Raw genomic sequence first — 22,269 nt, forward strand, 5'->3', positions numbered from 1 at the left:
GGGGCTTTGGGGACATACCCCAAATACCCCCTCACACATACACACACACACGCACACGCACACAGACATGTGCACCAGTGCTCTAAATGGCAAAAGGCGCTGCTATTATACAGCAATGCTGATCAAACCGGTGTATTACGCAGCGATTAGAAACATCTGTTTTAATCGTTATATAAACATTGTAAAATGATGCATTATTATTATGATACATAGTAAAAACTCTTCATAGGCCAGCCGCGTAGCCAGGGGGGCGGTGGGGGCGGTCGCCCCCCCCCCCAAAAAAAAAAAACATCCCCAAAAAGAAGGGGAAAAAAGGAGAAAAGGGAGGGAAGGAAAGGGAAGAAAGGTAACTTTGTGTTTTTTTTTTTTTATTCTTTATTTTTTTCTCAAAAGGCAAACTCCTTCACTCTTGCTCTAAATTTACATATGAATTTTGCTTCCGCGCTGCGCGCGGTTAAATGACAATATCGAAGTTCTCCATTGTTTCCCCCACCCTTTCTCTAACCATGTTTTTCCACCTCAGCTATATGTGTTTCTTGCCAGTTAAAGTTCAAATGTATAGTATAAGAAGTTTTTTTTATAAGAAGTCTTTTTTTTTTATTGATCGCGCAACTTCTGGTCGGGTCGGCTGCGGGCGGGTAAAATCTTTATATTAATTTATGCCGTCACCTCCATAAAGTCAACTTTTCCCGCTTTTCAGCTCATTACTAAACAACCATAATTTTGGGGCAAACAGGTTTCTAATTTAAAAAGAGGAAGGTATAAAATTCGTGTCATATTAAATAAAAAAAGTACAATATTTGTTTTTCAAATTCTATTAAACTTCATGTTATTTCGCTGCACTTTCATCTCCTGTCCTGTTTTGCGCCCTCAGTTTGAAATTTTGAAAGACACTTAAGTTCTTTATAATTCAAAATGAAGCGCTTCAGGATAAGTCAAAGAAATTAGGCATCCTTTTTTTTTATATAATTTCAATAAATCACAGAAGTTTCAACTCTTTGCGCACTATTTTCCTTGTAATGAAGTTCAATAATCTTAGAAAATCAATTAAATGAGAGCCGGTGGGGTATTGGAGATTATCTGCATTTCAGAGTTTCAGTGCTCTGCGCGGGGAGGAATATCTTCCTCCCGGCATCTACAATTCTTCTCCTCTGTTTTGCGAGTTAAAGATATGCACTGTCGCTAAATTGTTTGTAATCAAATCTCATTTTTCCAAGGGAAGTATTCAATATATCTTTGAAAATACCCTTTTCTCGGGACCCTTTTCATGGCAAAAAATTGATAAAACGCTTTAGCTTCCGCGCTTCGCGCGGGGTTATCATTTTAATTTCCTCCATTGTATTCCTTTTGTGTGCGTTCACAATCACTTTTGAAAACAAGGTTCATGAAAAACAAAGTTCAAAATCACAATATAATCAACTGAATTGGAGCTAATATAGATACTAGAGACAAGAGAGACGGCTCCTTTTCATTTCAATTTATGAAACACGAAAAGCTTCGCGCTTCGCCCGGGAGGGGGAAACTCCCCCTCCCTGCACCCACCCCCTAGGGAGCGCGCTTCGCGCGCTCTGTATAGTGTTGGCACGCTTTGCGTGCATTTACTGCCCCTCCAAAATTAAATCCTGGCTACACGGTTCTCATAGGCCTACAACTTAGTTTACTCTATGAACTTATCAGGTATATTAGTTTAACGGCATTGTTTTTTTTTTTTTTTTTTTACATGATTTTGTTTTTAAACAATACGCCTGCATGATAAGTTCTGATAGTAAACCATTAATGGGTAAAATGTAAACATGATATTAATGTTATTTTGACTCTGTATCAATATAGTAATGATATTGTAATCAAAGTGATGAAAACGGGAATTTAGGCCCCGGGGGGGGGGGGCACTTACATTGACGAGTGGATACCATGCGCGACCAAAAAAACACGTAAAAAGGATGTCTTTTTCAAAATAGGGCACGTTACGTACGTAACGTGATAAGGGTGTCAAAAACACAAAAATAATAAAAAAAGGGTATCTATTTTGCTAGGAAAGCTACGTGTTTAGGGGTCAAATTTGCGGGGATGATAAAACAAAATTAAAATGTTTTATAAAGGATGTCCTTTTTGCCCAACACTACGTGTTTAGAGTCCGATTTTTGCGAGGTGTGGAAGGTGGGGCCGTACTAAACCAAATGGTGTGTAAAGGTAAAACCGACGACCGACGGACCTGTAACTGAAGACTTGCTTGAGAGTTCAAAAATAAAAACAAAGGTCTCAACAGGAATATAAAGTTTCATGTCATCCTTTTAATCCTTCATTCATTTCCTTCTGTATATTTTCTCTGTATTGACATGAAGCAAATTCCTTGAAAACTGTTGGTAGAAACAAAATGATAGGAAAGTCATAAGTACAAGAGCAATAAACCTTTACATCATTTATGACTTTGACCATTATGATAAATCAATCATTTGACCTGAATGTAAATCACAATCCAGTTTCAAGATACATTGATATATTTAGCACTGAAAAGCTTCTCACTAAATTGTATACAACCAAACAACTTCAGCAATCAACATTAAATTACACCTGTGAAATTCATGTACTTAATACTAACATAAAATTGTCTCTTAGACATCATCAATTGGAATTAATAAACTATAGCATTATCAGGTGTTTGAATAAAGTGTGCTTTCCAAGAGATATGCATTTGACAAACATACTTTCTGTATTATCTTTCTTCACATACATGTACATTAATGCATTAAGCCTGTCATGTCAATCAAACCAAATTAGAATCAACTTTTCTTGCATTATAATATTCATATTTCTTAAATACATAAATCAATGTTTCGACTGACCTCTTTGCCTCCAAAAATCTTCTTACATAGGGCAATCCCATGTAGGATGCTTTAGATTTATGTTGATTCAAATTCTCAAACAGAATCTCCAGAACTGATTCCAATATCACATTCCCTCAGTTCACCAAGAGATGGCGCTATTAATATAGAACCTCGGACAAGGCATACCTAGCACATATACTATACATGCACAGTGTAAATACATAGGAAAATGTGTGTGTACTCACTCAAGTAGTCTGACCCTCAGACCCAATGAAATTCTTCAGTTTTAACACATTAAATCATTTGATGGCTTTTCAGAAAAATTAAATATACAAAATTATCTTCAAAGCAGCTTTCATTACAAACCCGTGACATAATAAAATATCGCTGTACTTGTTTAGGGGTTCATTTCAGGGAATACTTGCCAAGAGTACGTATCGTTTTGTTTCCAATACTTGTTAAGGGGTGCATTTTCAGAATATGGAAAATACGTGTTTAGGGTGCTTTTCGAGACCCCACGGTCGCGCATGGTATCCACTCGTCAATGGAAGTGGCCCCCCGGGATTTAGGCCTACTGTTAAATATGACTACGGCTACCACTTCCATTATTTTTACTTGGCCACCTAAGGTTACTCGCAGTAGTATTCAAATATCGATGGTGGTTAGTATTTCTCAAAATACGGTAACTTAATTTGAGGAATATCTCCCGATTAAGAAGATAAAACAGCCTCTAACAAAGCAATTCGTTGTTTAGTTCTATCTCGTTTAGATAACTCACGGTAATGGCCTTCTCTCCACCCTACCCGTTATATGATTAAGTCATAATTCAAATTGGGCAGCTCGCCTAAGACAAGTAATAAGATTCCACTCCCCCTAACCACTCCTTTACTCATAATACATGGCTTCCTGTTAGACAATGAATAGTTTTCCAGTTAAATCTGTTGGTTTTCAGATCCATTAATAGACAGTCACCTCAATATCTAAATGGTTCTTTAACCCGGTTCCATGAAATTTGCTCTGGCAAATTCTTGCAAATTCCACAAATTAATGGAATGGCCAATTTAAACACTGGATTTAACAATATGCCCTATCCCAAACCTATTAAACAAAAAAATCATATTACAACCCTAACCCTATATCTTAGACGAAATAAAGTCCGGGGCAATCGTCGCCGAGAGCAAATGTCGTTTCACCGCTTGGTTTATAATTCACAGCAATGTAAGATCCTCCGGTGACCATGTGCACTTCGTCTCATAAAACTGGCTGGCCAGGCTGGTGATAGGACTTTTACTGTAAATGCTTCTAAATATTGGAATAGGTTACCTTTTTCACGCAGATGATAACATTCGGAGTCTCTTTTATATTTAATAGGGACTGCAAATTTTATGTTATATTTAGCATAGGCCCTTTTCTATTTCTTGCTGTAAGCGAATCAGGCCATTTTGGGAAAAGCGCAGTACATAAATGAAGAAGAAGAAGAAGAAGAAAGGAAGGAAGGAAGGAAGAAAGAAAGAAAGAAAGAAAAAAAGAAGAAGAAGAAATCGTAATAACAATAATGATAATAACAATGATAAAAGTATATACCTACTAATAAAATAGTGATAACTATTTCGTACCATTCACATCTGTACGTCTTTAGAATAACATTGTGCTACACTGATGATGCTATTATATGCCATATGTTAAACAATTAAGTAATCCACAAAATATATCATATTTAAATTCATGTCAAGGAAAATTGACATCCTTCTGTTTCTGGGGATCTCAAAGAAATGCATTCCAGTAAAAGATCTAGATATTCATGCACAATGAGACCACAACATTTTCTCTCTATTTGAAAGTCAAATTGTGAATGAAAACCCCCCAAAAAATTAAAGGTCAAAATTGATATTTTTTAAATACGCTAAATAATATGCAAATGATGAAATTGTAAACTTTATCAAATGATATCATCTTCGACCTTTGAACTAAAAATGAGTCATGTAAGCTATTGTTAACTATCAAATGTCGTATTTCGGCGGCCATCTGGGATTTATAATTTCCCCTATTTGGAGTTTGGAGAACTTTTAGTATAGTCTTCTTTGGACCTCAAAGAAATGCATCCCAGTGGAATAAATTCGGAATAAATTATATTGTAATTCGTTCCAAGTGTTAAAACGACTGGATACAACGATCGTTTTTAGAGTGAATATTATTATTGTGCGAAGTGTGCTGCATGCTGCAAACAGAAAATTGATATTTTTGTTTTGTTTTGTTTAATGATACAATATTTTGTAAATGTTTTGATTGCTTGTGATTGTTTGTGATTTGTTTTGATTTGTTTAATAAAAACATGTAAAAAAAACCCAGAAAATTGATCACGCCCTCTACGTTCATGAAGTATCGAGAGCTAAGAATCGATAGGCCTACAAAAAAAAATTCTCTTTTTTTTTACCTGAACAAGTTTTAGGTTGAAGAACACACCGAAATGGCCATTATATATCTTAACAATGACCAGATCAAGGGATTCGATAAATATAAGGTAAGTAATATCTCATCGTTCATTATTATCAGCTAAAAAAAGTTAGAGACTGATTCAGCTCAGCTCTAGCTCAGGCTCAGCTGCCACTCCAACGCCACGGTAAGAGGGGGTAACGCTAGCCGTACCAGACCCCGTTCGCTCACGACTGCCCTGGGATGTGATTCTCATGACATGTGAATTAAATAACAATCATGCCATGGTGAAGACTCGCGAGGATAGACGTCCCTATTTATTCACCTAAGACTAAAGTAATTTAAAATGAAATATTTGTTCTGAATCTTACATTGGAATTCTCTTCCCAATGACATAATAAAGGAAATAGGAAACTTTTTGCAAAGTAAGAGGAAATTGAAAGAATATCTTTCACTTGATCATCAGACAGAGTCAACAAAGAGAAGATGCAAATGATGTTACTTATAATTAGTACCGCACGCATACGGTTGATTTTGCCTGAATGCTCACCACGTTCTTTTCTCTTCTCTACCACTTTTTAGTACCAGGTATTATTATTTATTTCACATAGTTTGAAGTTTTTCTATCGATATGTCCTTTCTCCTGTTCTATTTTTTTTCTCTTTTATTCTCCTCTTCGTGCTGTTGTCACTGTTTTTGCTGTTGTTGTCCTTATTCTTTTTCTACCGTAATTCTTTTCTTTCTTCTATTCTTCCTCCTCCTTCTTTCTTCTTCTAGTTCTTCGTTATATTCTTGTATATCTCTAGACTATATCTCATTTATTAATAGTAAATTCTAATTTTTTTCTTCGTTTTTTAATATGTAAATAGGGCCTAGTATAATTTTACCATTTTGTTATCGTAATTCTATGTCATGGACCTCACTGGAAATAGGCTTGAAATCGAGCTTTACGTGAGTCATCCTGTGCAAGCCTGTTGTTTTTAATAATGCTACTTTATTATGGTGACTTGCCAAATAAAATCAATCAATCTACATCGATTCTTCACTCAATCATCTTGATAGAATTTAAAGGATCTATTCATTCAATCATGATTCATGTCAATTTGTGATTTTGTTTCAAAACTTTCATAAATGTCATCCAGGGGCGGTATTCTGAACATTGTCTTTTCTCCATATTTTATCTTTTCTCAGAGATATGACAAAATGGGTATTCGGGTGGATGTCATAACTAAGCCTGAGTCATATCGATTATTTTGAAAACCGGTGTTCGACAGCTTTAATTCGATCGAACATCGATGCATCGAAATTTGAAGGCGGGGAAAATCGAGTCATTTTTTTTGCTCCGGCCGGCCGTCGATGCATGCGCTATGCATGCACTACATACATGCACTGACGGTCTGCGCTGGCCGCGCCGGGTGAGCGTTGCAAAAGCAGATGACAGAGCAAAGTTCGTTTGTATTTTCCATGATCACAAAACACAAAAAAGGCCGGGGGCAATGCAGAATTCTTCCCAAAATATCTTCAACAATGATATTTGCAGATGATAACATATAAGTTTAAAATGAAACAATATTAAAGACATGAATCACGCAGAGTCGATCCGAATGATTTTCGGTCAACTAGCATTCGCAGTCCAGCCTCGCACAGACCAGCCCCGTCCGCAGCCCCGTTCACTCACTCTCCCGAAACGACAGGCATGCTTGCCAGCGCCATCTAACAAGTGCAAACAGCGGGGAGAGCGCTGTAACTTGCCTGAGATTGTGTAGTTGGCGGGGTAGTTGGATCCAAAATTAGCTCCAAATAAATTGATGGAAATAAATACGTAATTTTCTCTGGATGGTCATTTGAATTGGTATTCAATGCTGATATATAACGATTGTGAGGAAAGATTGGAAAATATGAGTTCTGACGATGTTCGAGACTTAATCCTGATAATGATAATCCATTTATTTTAGACACAAGAGCTTGTGATCGAAATAAATACGAATGTCTCGGATCGAGCTCTAACTTCATATAAATTATTATTGGATGTAAAATAATTACGATTTAATAAGATTTTATGGCCATACTAAAAATATTGACGATGTCAGCAAAGTATGTAATGTTCATATGGAAGAATTAATAGTATTATACTGGCATTATTTTTATTTTTTATTCCATCTCTGGACGTCTCCGAGCTCCGAGAAAAGAAGCACAATGCGCATGCGCGTTCGATGACGTCTGACATATTTTCCATTCATGAAATCAGAGCCCAAAGTTGGGCACAAACAAGCTTCAAATTGATGGGAAAAAATATCAAATGTAATTTTTCTCTGTTGTGTCATGTAAAATATTATTATATGGTGATATTACGATCATCAAAAGAGTTTCTACATGTTGACAATGTTCGATAATCAATCCTGACATGTAATTATTTTTTGAGACAAGTGCGATTCCACTCACTCAAGTCGATCGTCATGTGATGTCCGCCATTGAAAATTGAAACGAAATACAAACGTTTCACATCAAGCTCTAAATTCATATTAATGATTATCATATGCAAATTATTGTTAAATATTACGATTAAATCATGTTCTATGGTCATGATATTAATATTGTTCATGAAAGCAAGATTTACTTTTATACGTTGATCGCATCCATTTTCCGGCCATTTTCTGATTTGATTAAAGCACAGTACTGCGCATGCACGATCAATGGCGACTTCCATTCATAAATTCATCGTGCATAAATTATCTCGGCACGAGCAGACGAGCCGTGCAGACGAGTAAGACTCGAACTATGATCGAAATAAACTTCAAATTAATGGTGAATAGGCATCATAATTACACAATCCGTTTCATTTTGGGGGCAATATAAATGAAGTAAGTAGTAGTCGAGACGGATATTACTGTTTATTTTGATGTTTGATTGTGTGAACCAAATGAATCGGCCGGCCGACGTATTTTTTTTTTTTTTCGATGCACCGATTTTGCAAAATCTGCATCGGCGTTCGATGACATCGATCGAACACCGATTTTAAAATCGATTCGACTCAGGCTTAGTCATAACTTTTGTCACAAAAATTGTCATAAATTTTGTCTCTTCTCTTTAGCGCGCACCAAAATACGCGGCTTTAAATGCGCGTAATCCTTTTATACAAGAAAAAGATATGACAGGGGGGTAGCAGTCATAAATTTTGTCATATCTTTTTGTACCGAATAACCTGATACCCTGCCGATTGAATGTCAAGCATATAATGATATTACTTAGATTAGATTGTGGTATTAGTTTCACTCATCATCCATGACAATTTTCAAAATAATTTTTTCATGCTACAATTAGTTAGGCCCTACATATCAATTCCTCCTTTTTTCTTTTCTGTTTTCTTACTTTTTCTATTTCTCTTCTAAATCCTTCATAGCTTCCTGTCTATCTTTGTAATTAAGCGCACTAATATACGCGTAGTTGCGCGATGCCAGCAACTTTATTGGGGGTACGCCCTACCTGCCACGGGGCCTTCCTATTAGCTAGAAGGGCTCCCACTGGGATCTAGCGATGATTTTGATTGGTTTGCTTCCAAAAAGATGGGCGGGAACTTAGAGAGATATAACAGCGAAAAGACAATGTTCAGAATACCGATTTGTGACGATCATAGCGGTGTCACATCTCGGAGATAAATGACAAAATTTATGACAAAAGTTATGACAGTGTTCCAGAATACCACCCCAGGATTCCAGCCACTGTACTGTAAAAAAAAAAGTGCAAATGCAAGTCTAGGCTAGCTAGATCTAAGTGCAAATAACCTAGCCTAACTTAAAGGAGTCTCAGCTCAGGACTCTGTGATGATATTTTTATAATTTTGACATTGTGTTTTCAAGACTTTTTTAAAAGCCGTAACTTTTTCAAGAATTGTTGTAACGTTAGGAAGGTTCATAACATTAGGGTGAAGAAGGAAAATTAGGAGAGTGAGGAAAAAACTTAACAAGTTCTTTACTAGATCATCAAGTCCAAATTGCATGAGATTGGGTATATTTTTTTCTAATAGCTAAATATCGTAAGTAGTTGCGTGAATAAACTTTAATAGGCAGGCCGGATGCCGATGTTTTGATTTTTTCATGAAAAAGAACTGTGAATCATGAATTGATGGGTTTTTTTTTCAATATGAATCAAATGAGTGCAAATCTTTATTGTATTTCAAATTATTTAATGAATTTTTTTCTAGAACCCACGATTCTCCACCTTGATCTGGGCTGGGTCTTTCTTGAGTTCTGAAGGCCCTGTACTTGCTGATATATTTCATCCCTGTACTTGCTGATATATTTCATCCCTGTACTTGCTGATGAATTCCATTCATTATTTCTTTAATTTACAGTACAGCAGCTTGGATACGTCACCATTAGCTACCTATGTCCTGCATCCAGTTTGGAATGCACTTGTCAAGGTAATCTCTCAATTATTCTATGCATGAAACTCTGAACCCCCCAAAAAATGTAATTAACAAAAAAGTGTATACTGTGCAAAGTACATGTAGATAAAATTCGAATTTTTAGCCATTTCAGCCATTTTAGCCTTTTCATGTACTAAAGTCTATAAATAAATCTAAATTGACAAAATTTGCTGTGTTTTAGTTGTTTTTCAAAAGGGCTACAAAATGGGTATAAAAGGGATAAAAAGGGAGAGGACATAGTAAGTTTCTCACTGTGTTAGAATTTGAATTTGTTAAAAAAAAGGATATTGTAGTATTGGTCCAGAAAGTACTCGTTGACCAAAGTATGAAAGCGTGTTTGATTTCCATAGTGCACCCCGGTAGTTTATTGATATTCTCTGAATGAAGTCGATTCCTTGCATTTGTTCTGGATCGCCTGTATGTATAAGGTTGTAGTGCTGTGGAGGTCACAAAATAGGCTGTTAGCAAGTTTGTGCTAGTTAGAAGTGCAAGACCGGGTATGTGATTTATGTGCTCCCCCATTGGCATTTCATTTGAACTTATATTTTATAATATTGGGGGAGGGGTCTTAGCGGGGCTGAGTGGATTCTGAGTGACTTCGAAAGCAAAATTGAATATCAAGAGATCTGAATGAGGACTGAAAAAAGGGGGCCGTCAAAGCGGCAAAGCATCACATCCCCATATCCATGAGGGCCCCCACACACATACTGAAACACTTTGTCAAACAGCCCCTAGATCGACTGTATTCTTTGTTCATTATATTTTCAGTTATTCCCTATGTGGTTGGCTCCAAACCTCATGACTTTCATTGGGTTCCTGTTCTTCGTGTGCCAGTTCCTGCTTGTAGCCTATTATGACTGGGACTTCTGCGGTAGCAACAGGACCAAGGTTGAGTATCCAACCATTCCTGGCTGGGTTTGGTTTGTTGCAGGCATCTGCCAGCTCGCCGGACATTCATTAGGTGAGAATGAAAGCACGTGTGTCTCTTTCTTAATTAAGGAAGGGCCATTGGAATGAGTACTAGTTTGCCAGTTGACTGCTATTTAAGGACGTTCCACAGTTATATTTGTGCGCATTATGATCTGCGCATAGTTTACACTCTGCGCGCTGACGTCACAATGGATGAACAGGTGATTAATTAGTTGCGGGTATGAGCTGATTTTTCTCATCTTCTGCACTTTAACTGCAGATCCAATGCGTTATTTCATGAAGCTAAACAATTGAATTATTCCATGGACCATTCAAAAAAATATTCTCTACAATTTCAAAATACTTTACTCTGCAGTGCTGCCAAGAATCACGAATATTACATCCAGTTTGAATAAATGGTAGAGTGGTTTTGATTTTTTCTTCACATAGATACTAAGCATTCGGCCCATTTTTGGTGTTTTAAAAAGCACATTTGCTCTAATAAAAATGCTGATAGTTTAAAAACAAGCACATGAACCCCTATTTTTTTATGTTTGTACCTCTTAGGTATACCTTCCTCTACAACTCTGCAAATTTTGGTGAAAATGACATGGATTTTGAATAAAGTGCAGCATTTATTGTACGTTTGTAGTTTGTTACTGAAATTTTACATTTTTTAGATTGGGATTTTGTTATCTTTTACGCCATTTTTAAGAACTGACAGTGCTGTTAAACTTAAAATTGCAAACAAATAGCACTATTAATAGATTCTCCATTCTAACGATACAATTATTAACTCTCTTGCGAAATTTGATGACTTTTTCATGTATTTTGACTGAGTAATGGAGGATTAAACTCATTGTAGTAATCTTGGGCGGTCTAAAAATGCCAAATTTTTTTGAATGCGCAATTCTTAAGAACATCAATGTGGGTGAACTTTGAAGCTCTATAGCAAAAAATCAAGCACATGGACCTATGTTAATTTTTGCATATTTTGAATATTAAGGTTCTAAAGTATCTATGTGCAAAGTTTGCTGAAAATGACATGGATTTCACTTTAACTGTGGAACGTCCTTAAAACCAGTTTCAAACTTAATGTAGGATCAATTGAATCGATTAATACAAAGTATGTCTTGCAGGACCCTTGAAATATAGACCTTATGCATTGACATCATGACGCCTCCATCTTCCCCATCTTAGAGGCTGAAGCATTGCCTTGCATGCATTGGTGATCTGCAGCTGGCGCATCTCTGACAAATCCGTTTATGCATATGCCTATATCCTCTGAGGGAGGGCGCTATGAGATTATGATGTCATTGCATAATGTCTGTCTGGATATTTTAAACTGATACAGACCAATTGTCTTTATCACATTTCAGGTTTTTTTTTAAGAGTCTTTCATAACTTTACAATCAGAATTATGGAAACAACCCCTTAAGAATGAGCTGAATACACAAGCCAAACCTCCATTGATGAATTTAAATCTTTATAAGCTGAACCTTATTCTTCTTCAACAGATGGATTAGATGGTAAGCAAGCTCGGAGAACTGGCTCAAGCACACCACTGGGGGAGCTCTTTGACCATGGAAGTGACAGTATCCTGTGTGGTCTCATGCCAATTGCAGCCCTATCGGTCTATGGCAAAGGATGGGAAGATTATGGAGGATCAAGTTGGATATTCTTTGTGGCACAGTGGCATATTACGGGTGCTTTCTTCTTATCTCACTGGGAGAAATACCTGACGGGTGTCTTTTACCTCCCTTGGAGCTCCGACTCTAGTCAATTGGTAAGGATTTCAAATTTGAATGCCCCACAAACAAAGTAGAGATGGAGCAGCAAACGTGGCATCTGTCTTTGTACTTCTTTTCCTTTGTCTTTATCTTCTTCATCGGGAAGAGTTGATGTGGAATAGAATACTACTTTACAAATCAAAAACATTGTGAAAATCTGAAAAGGCAAATTCACGCTGATGGAAAATTTGGTTTTCTTCATAGTTATCTTCTTCTCATCCTCCCCTCTTCCTCCTCCTTTTCTTTCTCCATCTTTTATCCCTTATTCTTGGTATCTTGAGTTTGAGTTTCTTTCATTTTATTGTCTCCTACATGTACACGTCATGTGACTGTACTTGCTAGAACCAAATTACTCCCCCCCCTTGATGTAGACATTCCAGCTGCATCATTAATGTAACTGGTATTTGTTACTTTGCCTTGCTATCATTCCTCACCCTCTTTTCATTTAGACTTTTGTAATAATTGCATTTATATACAGAGCAGCCTTCTGACTGCTATTTTCAGTCTGTTTTAACCCTATCTAGGCCGGGGTATTTTGGGAGTTCATATGGCCGCTCCCCCCCATATAGATAACGGCCGTTAATCGCGCGATCACGCCGAAAATTGGCACGCAGGTTGTCTAGGACATATTCTACAAAATTGAATACTCATTTATTTCATGCAAATCACTATTAAACGATTATGCTAATTTATGCATAATAAGTATGCTAAATCATACTTTTCCTCAAACTCCCTAAATAAAGCTCCAAATTATCTATTTTTTTGGTATAAAACTCTTTGTGGTGTTCTTTAATAGCAAATGTACATGAAAATGATATAAAATCAATTTCCTATGTATTATTATATTGTTTTTTGCAATTTCTATTTCTTTGTTTTTTACCTTTTGTTTTTCTTTTTTTTTTCGGTGAACTTTGTCGGTGACTCTTTTGAGATCATAAAAAGCATAACACAAATTTGTTTAGACCAGGGAAACTAAAAATAATCATACGTTTATGATTTTTGGTTGAAAACACAATTTGCATTGACTTTGTACACAAATCACGTTTTAGAGCAATTTTTGGCCTGACAAGCACCTACAAAATGTTGTGTAATTTCGGGACCACGTAACCGATCATTTTGCGCGGCGAAAATATTGCGCAAGCCCCCCCCCCCCCCTCAACGATTCGCCGCAATTTTCACGCAGTATTTTCAGTGAGTACTCATTTATCTTATGGATGGAGAGTGGCCAAATGTGAATTGACACCATGCTAAAGGACACTGACTCGTAAGAACTTGAAGCTGTATGTACCTAGCCTGACTGATACTCTACCAATGAATAAGAGCAAATTGGGTACTTGCAGATGACTAAATAGGCTTTTAGGGTGAGGACAGGAGGGGACGTCCAATCATTTGACGTCCCGCCCATCCCCCCCTGACTTTTTTTTATCAAACCCGAATATTGAAAAGCAGTAGCCATTGTGACAAAGTGGATTTCAAAAGGCCTATTTTCAGTGGCAAAATAAAAAAGAAATCCTTTCAAATTGAGGAGTCCCGGCCTCGCTCAGTCCACCCCCTCCCCCTTCAGAAGCTGTGATGCTTTGGTTACTTCAACCCCTTTAAAGGAAGATGAGACCTAACTTTCGTTTTTGTGTGTGTGTGTGTAAATCAGGGCTTACTCTCAGCTTATCCTATTGCACCTTGACCCATTATGTTTCATTATTCTTTTTAGTGTACGGCTATAGTATACCTGTTGACTGGAATATTTGGTTATGAAGTCTGGAAAGTTACTCTCCCACTTGGAATTCAGTTTAACTACCTTTTTCTTGCTATATGTTTTGGTAAGTATACAAGAGCTGCTCTGGCATAGGATTATAAACATGTATATAACCCTAAAAGGACTGGGGGCTTTGATGCCACCCCCCCCTGCCGTGATGTTTCACACCATCATTCAGATACGAGTCAGATTATGACCCAAAATTGATGAATTCTTCATTTGAAGTCTTGCACAACTTTTGAGACAAAATGTGCATCATGCAGGTCAAGCATTGGGACAGTTTGTGACTTTTATGAGAGAATGCCGTCCAAAAAAATATTTTCGCTTTGTGTGCACACTCAGAGGAAGATTAAATTCATAAAAGATTATTAATTTTCATTTTGTTTGGTCTGTTTGAGTAGGATTAATCATAGTTCTTAAATAGTCTGCTATGATTTTCATTTTGAAAACAATGTAAAGAAAAATTAATAAAGAAATACATAAATTATAAACATGAAGAAATAAATTTATTAGAAAAACTAATTAATAAAAATGAAAAGAAAAGAAATACATATTGAAGATTAAATCTCAAGTGAAATTGGATGGACTTAATTAAAATAATGTTTGACACCAATAAATCAGCATATTTTATTCCTGTTAATAAAAGAATTGTTTTAGGGATTTTTCAAAGCAGGCTTGTAGTTTATGTTTTAGTTTTAAAGAAAGCACGGGCTGAATTTCGGCATGGTCACAAAGACGGCACAAGAGATCAGAACGGGGCTATCATTACACTACTCTCCCATCCTCAATACCTCCAAAATAGCCTGGTCCTTTTTTGGTGAAAAATATACACGCTTAGATAAAGACAATGCCCAGATGTGGAGCAGCAAGAAAAGCACTTGAGAAAACTCGAGGTGGATTTGCAACTAACAAGCTTAAAGGATTCCAAAATGCATGGAGAGAATCAATCATGTTGGAAAAAGTAAAATGAGAGGAGCAATTTCAAACAACTTTCATCAACATGAGCTATAGCATAAGGAATTTATGGCAGTTTGGAGAGTCCTGCAACCCTTTCTGGAGGGATCTTTAAATTGTCAAACATGCTTCCAAATGGTTGATTTTGTGGACATCTCTCCATTTGTTTTGTAGACTTTTCAGATTTTCCTGTTTCAATTTCCTACAGACCTTGACATTTGTGGTGTGAATTATATTCGCTATGACATATGAAATGCTTAGAAGGAGTCAAGATGTGGTTTGAAAAATAATGGATATAATCTGGAAATCTGTGTACAAAATGAATGGAGAGTTGTCCACAAAGGCACAAAATCAACCATTTTGAAACATGTTTGCCAGTTTGCAAATTTGCCGTAGAAAGCATCAAGGCAAAACAAGACCTTTCAAACTTCAAAAATTTCATTATTTTATAATCGATATGATGAAACTTTATTTATATTGCTCCTCTTATTTTACCCTTTTTTGATTCTCACCTTTGGTTTTGATTTCCTATGAGTTTTCTTTTCAACTCACCCAGCAGGGGCCAAGCATTAATTCTGAAAAAACTCTTCATGTGTTTCTAGTGATGATTTCAATTAGCTTAAGTCTGAGCACTTCACAACACTGTACAGATGTGCATATGTCTACATGTACTTAAAGCAAAATATAGATAAGTGGTTATTAAAGTAAAAGAATAATTTGACACATCAAAAATTGTCAGTTTGATAAAAAAGAAACCCATCCTAAACAACATTTGTTATGCGCCTGGCCAACTCTGGCGGTTGCCAGAGGCATTATGTGTTTGGGATATCTATCCATCCATCCTGTTATTGTTTTCGGAATAACTGAAGAAATGTTGGACAGATAAAAGTTCAAAGTTGGTTGAAGTATGCATATTGGAGTGACGTTGATCAGGGTAGTTTTCGGCGCTTACATGTGCAATGCAAGGTCAAAGGTCACACAGTCGTCATGTATCTTGTTCTTACCATAACTAACAGTACAACTTTAAACTTGTTGATGTTTGCAAATGGGAAGGATAGTGGTTTGATTAGATTTGGTGGTCATGAGGTCAAAGGTTACAGAGGTTATTACATACTGTGAAAGCTTTTATTTAGAATAGCCACAAAAATATTGACACATTTTGGAACTAATGCCTATCTCCCCAATAGCAAAACTTGGGTATTTATAACATGCTGTGTGGTAAAAAACAATTCATACATTTTTAATTAGAATTTCACTCTTTTATCCTCAAACAAAATCAAATGCTATCTTTATATTCATTTCTTATCACATTAATATCAATAGTCATACTTTGACATTCCAATGTATTTTCCATGAAATAATTTGGTTTTATTATCATCTCATTGACTCTATTACATGTATAGCTACTTGCATGCTCATTAATATTCAAGAGTCACGTGACGGTTTTAGAGATGTCAGATTCTGTTAACAAAATTCTACATTAAACCAATTTTTTTTTTTTTAAGAATCAAACAAAGCACAACTTTCCTAAGGTTGCATTTACAGATCAGATTGTGACATGATGAATTTTCATAGCTAAAGGTGCAAAAAGTGGAATTCAAGCCACTGTTTTCACACTTGTTAACTTTTCTTTTCCATGGAGACATTTACATGTATGTACACTGTACATGTCAGCATGGTGTTTATTGGATTTGATTATACAATGTATATAGTTGAATTTCTTTCCTTATTATGAACAGAAGAGATCACCTTCTTTGGTTTCGCATTTATAGTTATGCTCGGTAAGGTGACCGTGTTGCCCATTGTTTTCACTACAAACCAAGCTTTCAGGCCATGGACTTATATCTTGCTTCCCATGAGCATGTCTATAGGACACATTTTTATAATATTATTAAAATAGTTTTGTTATGTATTGGGATTGAAAGCTATGTGTATAAAGCCAGAGAGTCACTGTATAACAAAACCTACCAATTGATAATCTCAACCAACCTTTGCCATGTGACTTAATTGGCTCCTTTCATGTCTTCTGTGATGATAACAAGGATGGGCAGTACATTGCAAGTGGTTGGTGGCCAGATATGTTTTGATTTGAATATGCAAAATAATTGACTTTGTTAATGTCCATAACATGACAACTATTACAAATTTGTTTGTAATGAGGGGGTCACTGCATGTATTTGACTGCAAGCTGTCATTGTTGAAGTGTATTTTGGGGTAGCATCTCTTTGATACACCCATATGTATTCCTCAAACTATGTGGAGGAGCCGTGGTGCAGTGGTTCTGACTCTCGCCTTGTAAACAGAGGGTCGTGTGTTCGAATCCCTCCGCGGTCTGGCGTCCTTTGGCAAGGCGTTAATCCACACTTTGCCACTCTCGACCCAGGTGCTAAATGGGTACCCGGTAGGATGTGAAAGTCATTGTAGCTTGTCCAGTACTGTGTGCGCCTCACCGGCGACTGACTGGAATACTCCCCAGAGAGTGGAGGATGTGCACACATTGTGTGCGGGAATGACTGATTGAATCCGATGACCGGGGTAATAATATATCTGTAAAGCGCTTAGACACGTCGTTCCGATGTATTAAGCGCTATATAAAAAACGGATTATTATTATTATTATTATTATTCAAAGTTACTCAATTTTTTCAACTTTTTGATCCACTGACAAAGCACTTTTCAAATCTACACCTGTTTTCTTTAAGAGAAGCTGGATTATAATTCAATGAGCCTGAAAGCAGGTTATTCCTGCTTGGTGCCAACTTCACCACAGTCCCTATCAGCTAAAAATTGGGAAGAGTGGTTCTGCTCTACCCAAACCTACATTTCCCCAAAAGCTTTAAAAACTAAACAAGCATGCATATGTATGTGTGATTAATATGCTCTGTTCATTATTGATTTTGCTCAAGTAGATGCTTTTTTGTGTATAATTTGCCGCTTAATATTATTCCTCGCTGCAAGCTATGGATTGTAAGATGTTCTCCCCTGACCTACATGTATGGGGGGGGGGTTATACCCGTGCATGATTGCATGTAGTTTGCTGATGATGCAATCCTTCAATTTTGATAGAGTGAGAAAGTTATGACCATTAAAATATTGGTTACCGGTAACATTAATGATAAAACGGTCCCAAAATAGCGATATACTTTACTGCGCTTGATACTTGTTATCAAATTATTACCCCAGCTTTAGCTGAGCCACCATATAAGTGCTAAAGCATTCCACGGCTGGGATTCAAACCTATATTTTTATCAATATGCAGAGAAAAAAGGCACTGACAATTATTCAGAGTTCAAATGGATGGAAACCTGCACCTCTTCAATAGGTTTTTTTTCTGTTTCTGGCTTTTATTGGGCCTAAATTTCTATGTCAGGAAAAGTTGTTTATAACACATAACCTGGATGCAGACAGCATTGGAAAGCTGCGCCAAATAAGCCAGAAATAAAATATGGCAAAAACTATTCCAAAGATGTAGATTTCATCAATTAAACTTGCAGGAAAAGATATTTATGACAACTCAATGTGATAGAAGTGAAGAAAATAAAGTGAGTGATGTGAAAAGCAGTAAGATTCCCCAGTTCTTCTGTGTACAAACCTCTGGAATCACAATGATTACAGCACAACTTGACGGCAAAGTCAAGATTGAGGCTGGTGTAGAGCACGAGAAGTTTTCGAAGTTCAATAAAAACTAATCGGCTGCTAAGTGGTGAAAATGCTAAAAGCTTGCATTGCTGTGTTTAGTAGTTTATAGGCTTTCGAATGGCACATGATTTGTCACTTTCCCTTTGGGTCTGGTGTGGGTCTTTGTATTTCAAGCTCTTTCCTTATCTTTATATTTCAAATTATTTACTTAACTTTCTATTTCCAGTAATTTAATTATTGTTATATATCAAGTTATTTCCTTAACTTTGTATTTCAAGTTCTTTCCTTAACTCTGTATCAAGTTGTTTCCTTAACTTTGTACTTCAAGTTCTTTCCTTAACTTTGTATTTCAAGTTATTTCCTTCACTTTATATTTTAATTTCTTTCCTTAACTTCTTTGTATCTCAAGTTCTTTCCTTAACTTTGTATGTAAAGTTATTTCCTTACATTTGTATTTCAATTTCTTTCCTTAACTCTGTATATCAAGTTGTTTCCTTAACTTTGGATTTCAAGTTCTTTTCTTAACTTTGTATTTCAAGTTCTTTCCTTAACTTTGTATTTCAAGTTATTTCCTTAACTTTATATTTTAATTTTTTTCCTTAATTTTGTATTTCAAGTTCTTTCGTTAACGTTGTATTTGAAGTTCTTTCCTTAACTCTGTATATCAAGTTGTTTCCTTAACTTTGTACTTCAAGTTCTTTCCTTAACTTTGTACTTCAAGTTCTTTTCTTAACTTTGTATTTTGATTTATTTCCTTCACTTTGTATGTCAAGTTCTTTCCTTAACTTTGCATTACAATTTGTTTTCATTAACTGTATATCAAGTTCTTTCCTTAACTTTGTATTTAATTTTTTTCCCTTAACCTTGTGTTTCAAGTTCTTTCCTTAAGTTTGTATTTCAAGTTATTTCCTTAACTTTGATTTTCGATTTATTTCCTTAACTTTGTATTTCAAGTTATTTCCTTAACTCTGTAAATCAAGTTCTTTGCTTAGCGTTTATCAAGTTTTTGTTGAAACATTGTACATGTATACTAATTTAATCCTTAAACTTTGTATGAAATAATTCTTTCCTTAGTAAGTTTCCTTAATTTCCTTAAATTCATATCTTGCTTTTTACTTATATTTTCATATCAATTCCTTTACACAACTTTTTTATCAGTATCTTTCCTATCAAGTTCTTTCATCAACTTTATATTTCAAGATATTCCTCAACTTTTTATTTGAAGTTTAATTTTTAGTTTGGACATCATACATGGACATGTGATTTTAACAGGCATTACCTTTGAACCTCTGGGATGATTTAGATCTGGATTAACTGATGACATCATGCACCTTTCATCCTATTTTTGAACAATATATATAAGTCTCTCGGCCATCAATGTTGTGTGCTGCCCCATATATTTGACTACATGTAAGTACTTTCGATTTCAATTTCTCCCCTCCTGCAACTTGACCATTCTGCATTCTACATTCCTCATTTCCCCAAACTTCATAACATAACACATTCCTTTTGGTCATGGAAGGTCGCAAGAATAGAAAGGTGGTCTGTGCTACTAGTACTAACACCACTACTAGTCTCAATTCAGACCTAGCTGTTTCATTGAAGGAGCTCTTAAATGAAGCTGAATTCGTTGAGGCTCTTGAGAAATGTGTTGCCAAAATCCTCAAAGCGAGGATTGAAAAGAATGAGGAAAGAATAGATAAGCAGGAGGGTGAGATCCATGACTTGAGGGTAGACCTAGCTATGAAGGAGAAGGAGATAAAGACCCTCAAGTCATCTGTAGAAAAACTGGAATCAAGGATGGCGGCTTGTCAGACTAGGGCTGACGATCTGGAACAATACAGCAGACGAAATAATGTGCGTGTTTTTGGAGTCCCAGAAGCACCAGATGAAGACACTGACGATCAGGTGATCAAGATCGTGTCAAACCACCTTGGCTACAACTTGACCAAGGCCGAGATTGATAGATCCCATCGTTCCGGAAAGCCCCGCTCTCCAAACAGCAAGCCCCGCCCGATATTAGTGAAATTATGTTCACACAGAAGTAAGTTTGCGCTGCTGAAGAATCGACGAAAGATGAAGGACTCTGGCTTCTCCATCCAAGAGGATTTGACTAGGGCAAATCATGAGATTTTAATGAAACTGGTGAAACACCCCAAAGTGGCTGCTGCCTGGTCAGCTGATGGAAGGGTTATTGCTGCCCTAAAAACCTCCCAAGATGGTGTCCAAGTTAAGAAGGTCTTTACATCTCTGCAACAAGTTACTGCCTTGTAAACTGTTTCTTGAGATCATATTTACTTCACTACATGTATGTAGCTATAAACTGCTAATAATCTTTCTTAAAGTCTCCCAGAGGGTAAACTCATTGTTTTCTCCTTGTATTACTTTTTTTTTTCTTTTACCTTGAATAATCATTCATCACTTTTTCTTGGTGTATTGTAAGACAAACTCAATGTTTGTTACTTTTGTGTGCTATATTTACCTTTTATTGTATATATTTACTCATCTACATATGTTGGTGCTCCTGTATGTTTCTTTTTGTGTGTGTTTGTGTCTGGGTGTGTACGTGCGTGTCTCTTTGATTGGCTACCCCAAGCTGTACTTTAGCATGTTTAGGTATTTGATGTATATTTTTCAAATTGATATTCCAAGATGTTTAAGGCTACTGAAATTCTACTTAGTATGTACATCTCTTCATCATGGATGATGATATAGAGGACCAAGCTATGATTGTAGAAAATGAGTGTAATTATATTAATTGTAGTGATTTTCTTTTTAAAGGTAATAGCAAACTTTCTCTCCTTCATGTAAATTCACGAAGTCTATTTAGAAACTTTGAAGATCTTGTCGTTTTCTTATCCAGTGTGAAACACAATTTTTCTATTATTGGGATTTCAGAGACCTGGTTCAAACCATCTACAGATGTGAATTTATTTCATATCCCCGAATATTCTCTTGTTCAAGTTTGTCGACAAAATAAAAGAGGGGGTGGTGTTGCTCTTTATATTAGAGAGGGTTTTGAATATACAATTCGCGATGATCTGTCAAAAGTAACTTTGGGCTACGAATGTATATACATAGAATTTGTTTTAAATAATGTTAAGACTGTTGTTGGATGTGTATATCGAGCACCTGACAATGATGTGAGGTCATTTGTTTTTTACTTTGAACAGGACCTACAAGTTCTTAGTCGCGAAAATAATAATACTTATATTATGGGCGATTTTAATACTAATTTGTTGCATTATGACTCTGATGATCGAGTAAAAGATTTTGTTGATCTCTTTACATCATTTGGCTTTTTTAGTCTTATTACAAAACCTACACGCATTACTTCTTCTTCTTCAACACTCATAGATAATATATTCACAAATTGTGTGCGAGATGCTTTTGAAAGTGGTATTTTCTGCTCAGACTTGTCTGATCATATGCCAATATTCAGCATCAATAAAGAGCCGGCTGTTATCTCTGTCAAAACGAGTAGTGAGGTCTACAAGCGTTTGATTACAGATAAAAAGATAGAAAGTTTTAGACAAGATCT

At 36.1% G+C, this 22,269-nt stretch overlaps 1 protein-coding gene across 1 annotated transcript in view; it reads left to right on the forward strand.

Moving 5' to 3' along the window:
• Positions 1-5,195: 5,195 nt before the first annotated feature.
• Positions 5,196-22,269, forward strand: part of LOC129281234 (ethanolaminephosphotransferase 1-like) — a 28,417-nt gene continuing 11,343 nt past the window's right edge. The window contains exons 1-6 of the mRNA XM_064112989.1: positions 5,196-5,346; positions 9,610-9,678; positions 10,453-10,645; positions 12,111-12,379; positions 14,092-14,200; positions 16,830-16,871. Coding sequence (XP_063969059.1) covers positions 5,293-5,346; positions 9,610-9,678; positions 10,453-10,645; positions 12,111-12,379; positions 14,092-14,200; positions 16,830-16,871 — 736 coding nt within the window. The 5' untranslated portion in view covers positions 5,196-5,292. The remainder of the gene's footprint in view (positions 5,347-9,609; positions 9,679-10,452; positions 10,646-12,110; positions 12,380-14,091; positions 14,201-16,829; positions 16,872-22,269) is intronic.

The sequence above is a fragment of the Lytechinus pictus genome, chromosome 18 (genome assembly GCF_037042905.1).
Source record: "Lytechinus pictus isolate F3 Inbred chromosome 18, Lp3.0, whole genome shotgun sequence".
NCBI classification, from domain to species: domain Eukaryota; kingdom Metazoa; phylum Echinodermata; class Echinoidea; order Temnopleuroida; family Toxopneustidae; genus Lytechinus; species Lytechinus pictus.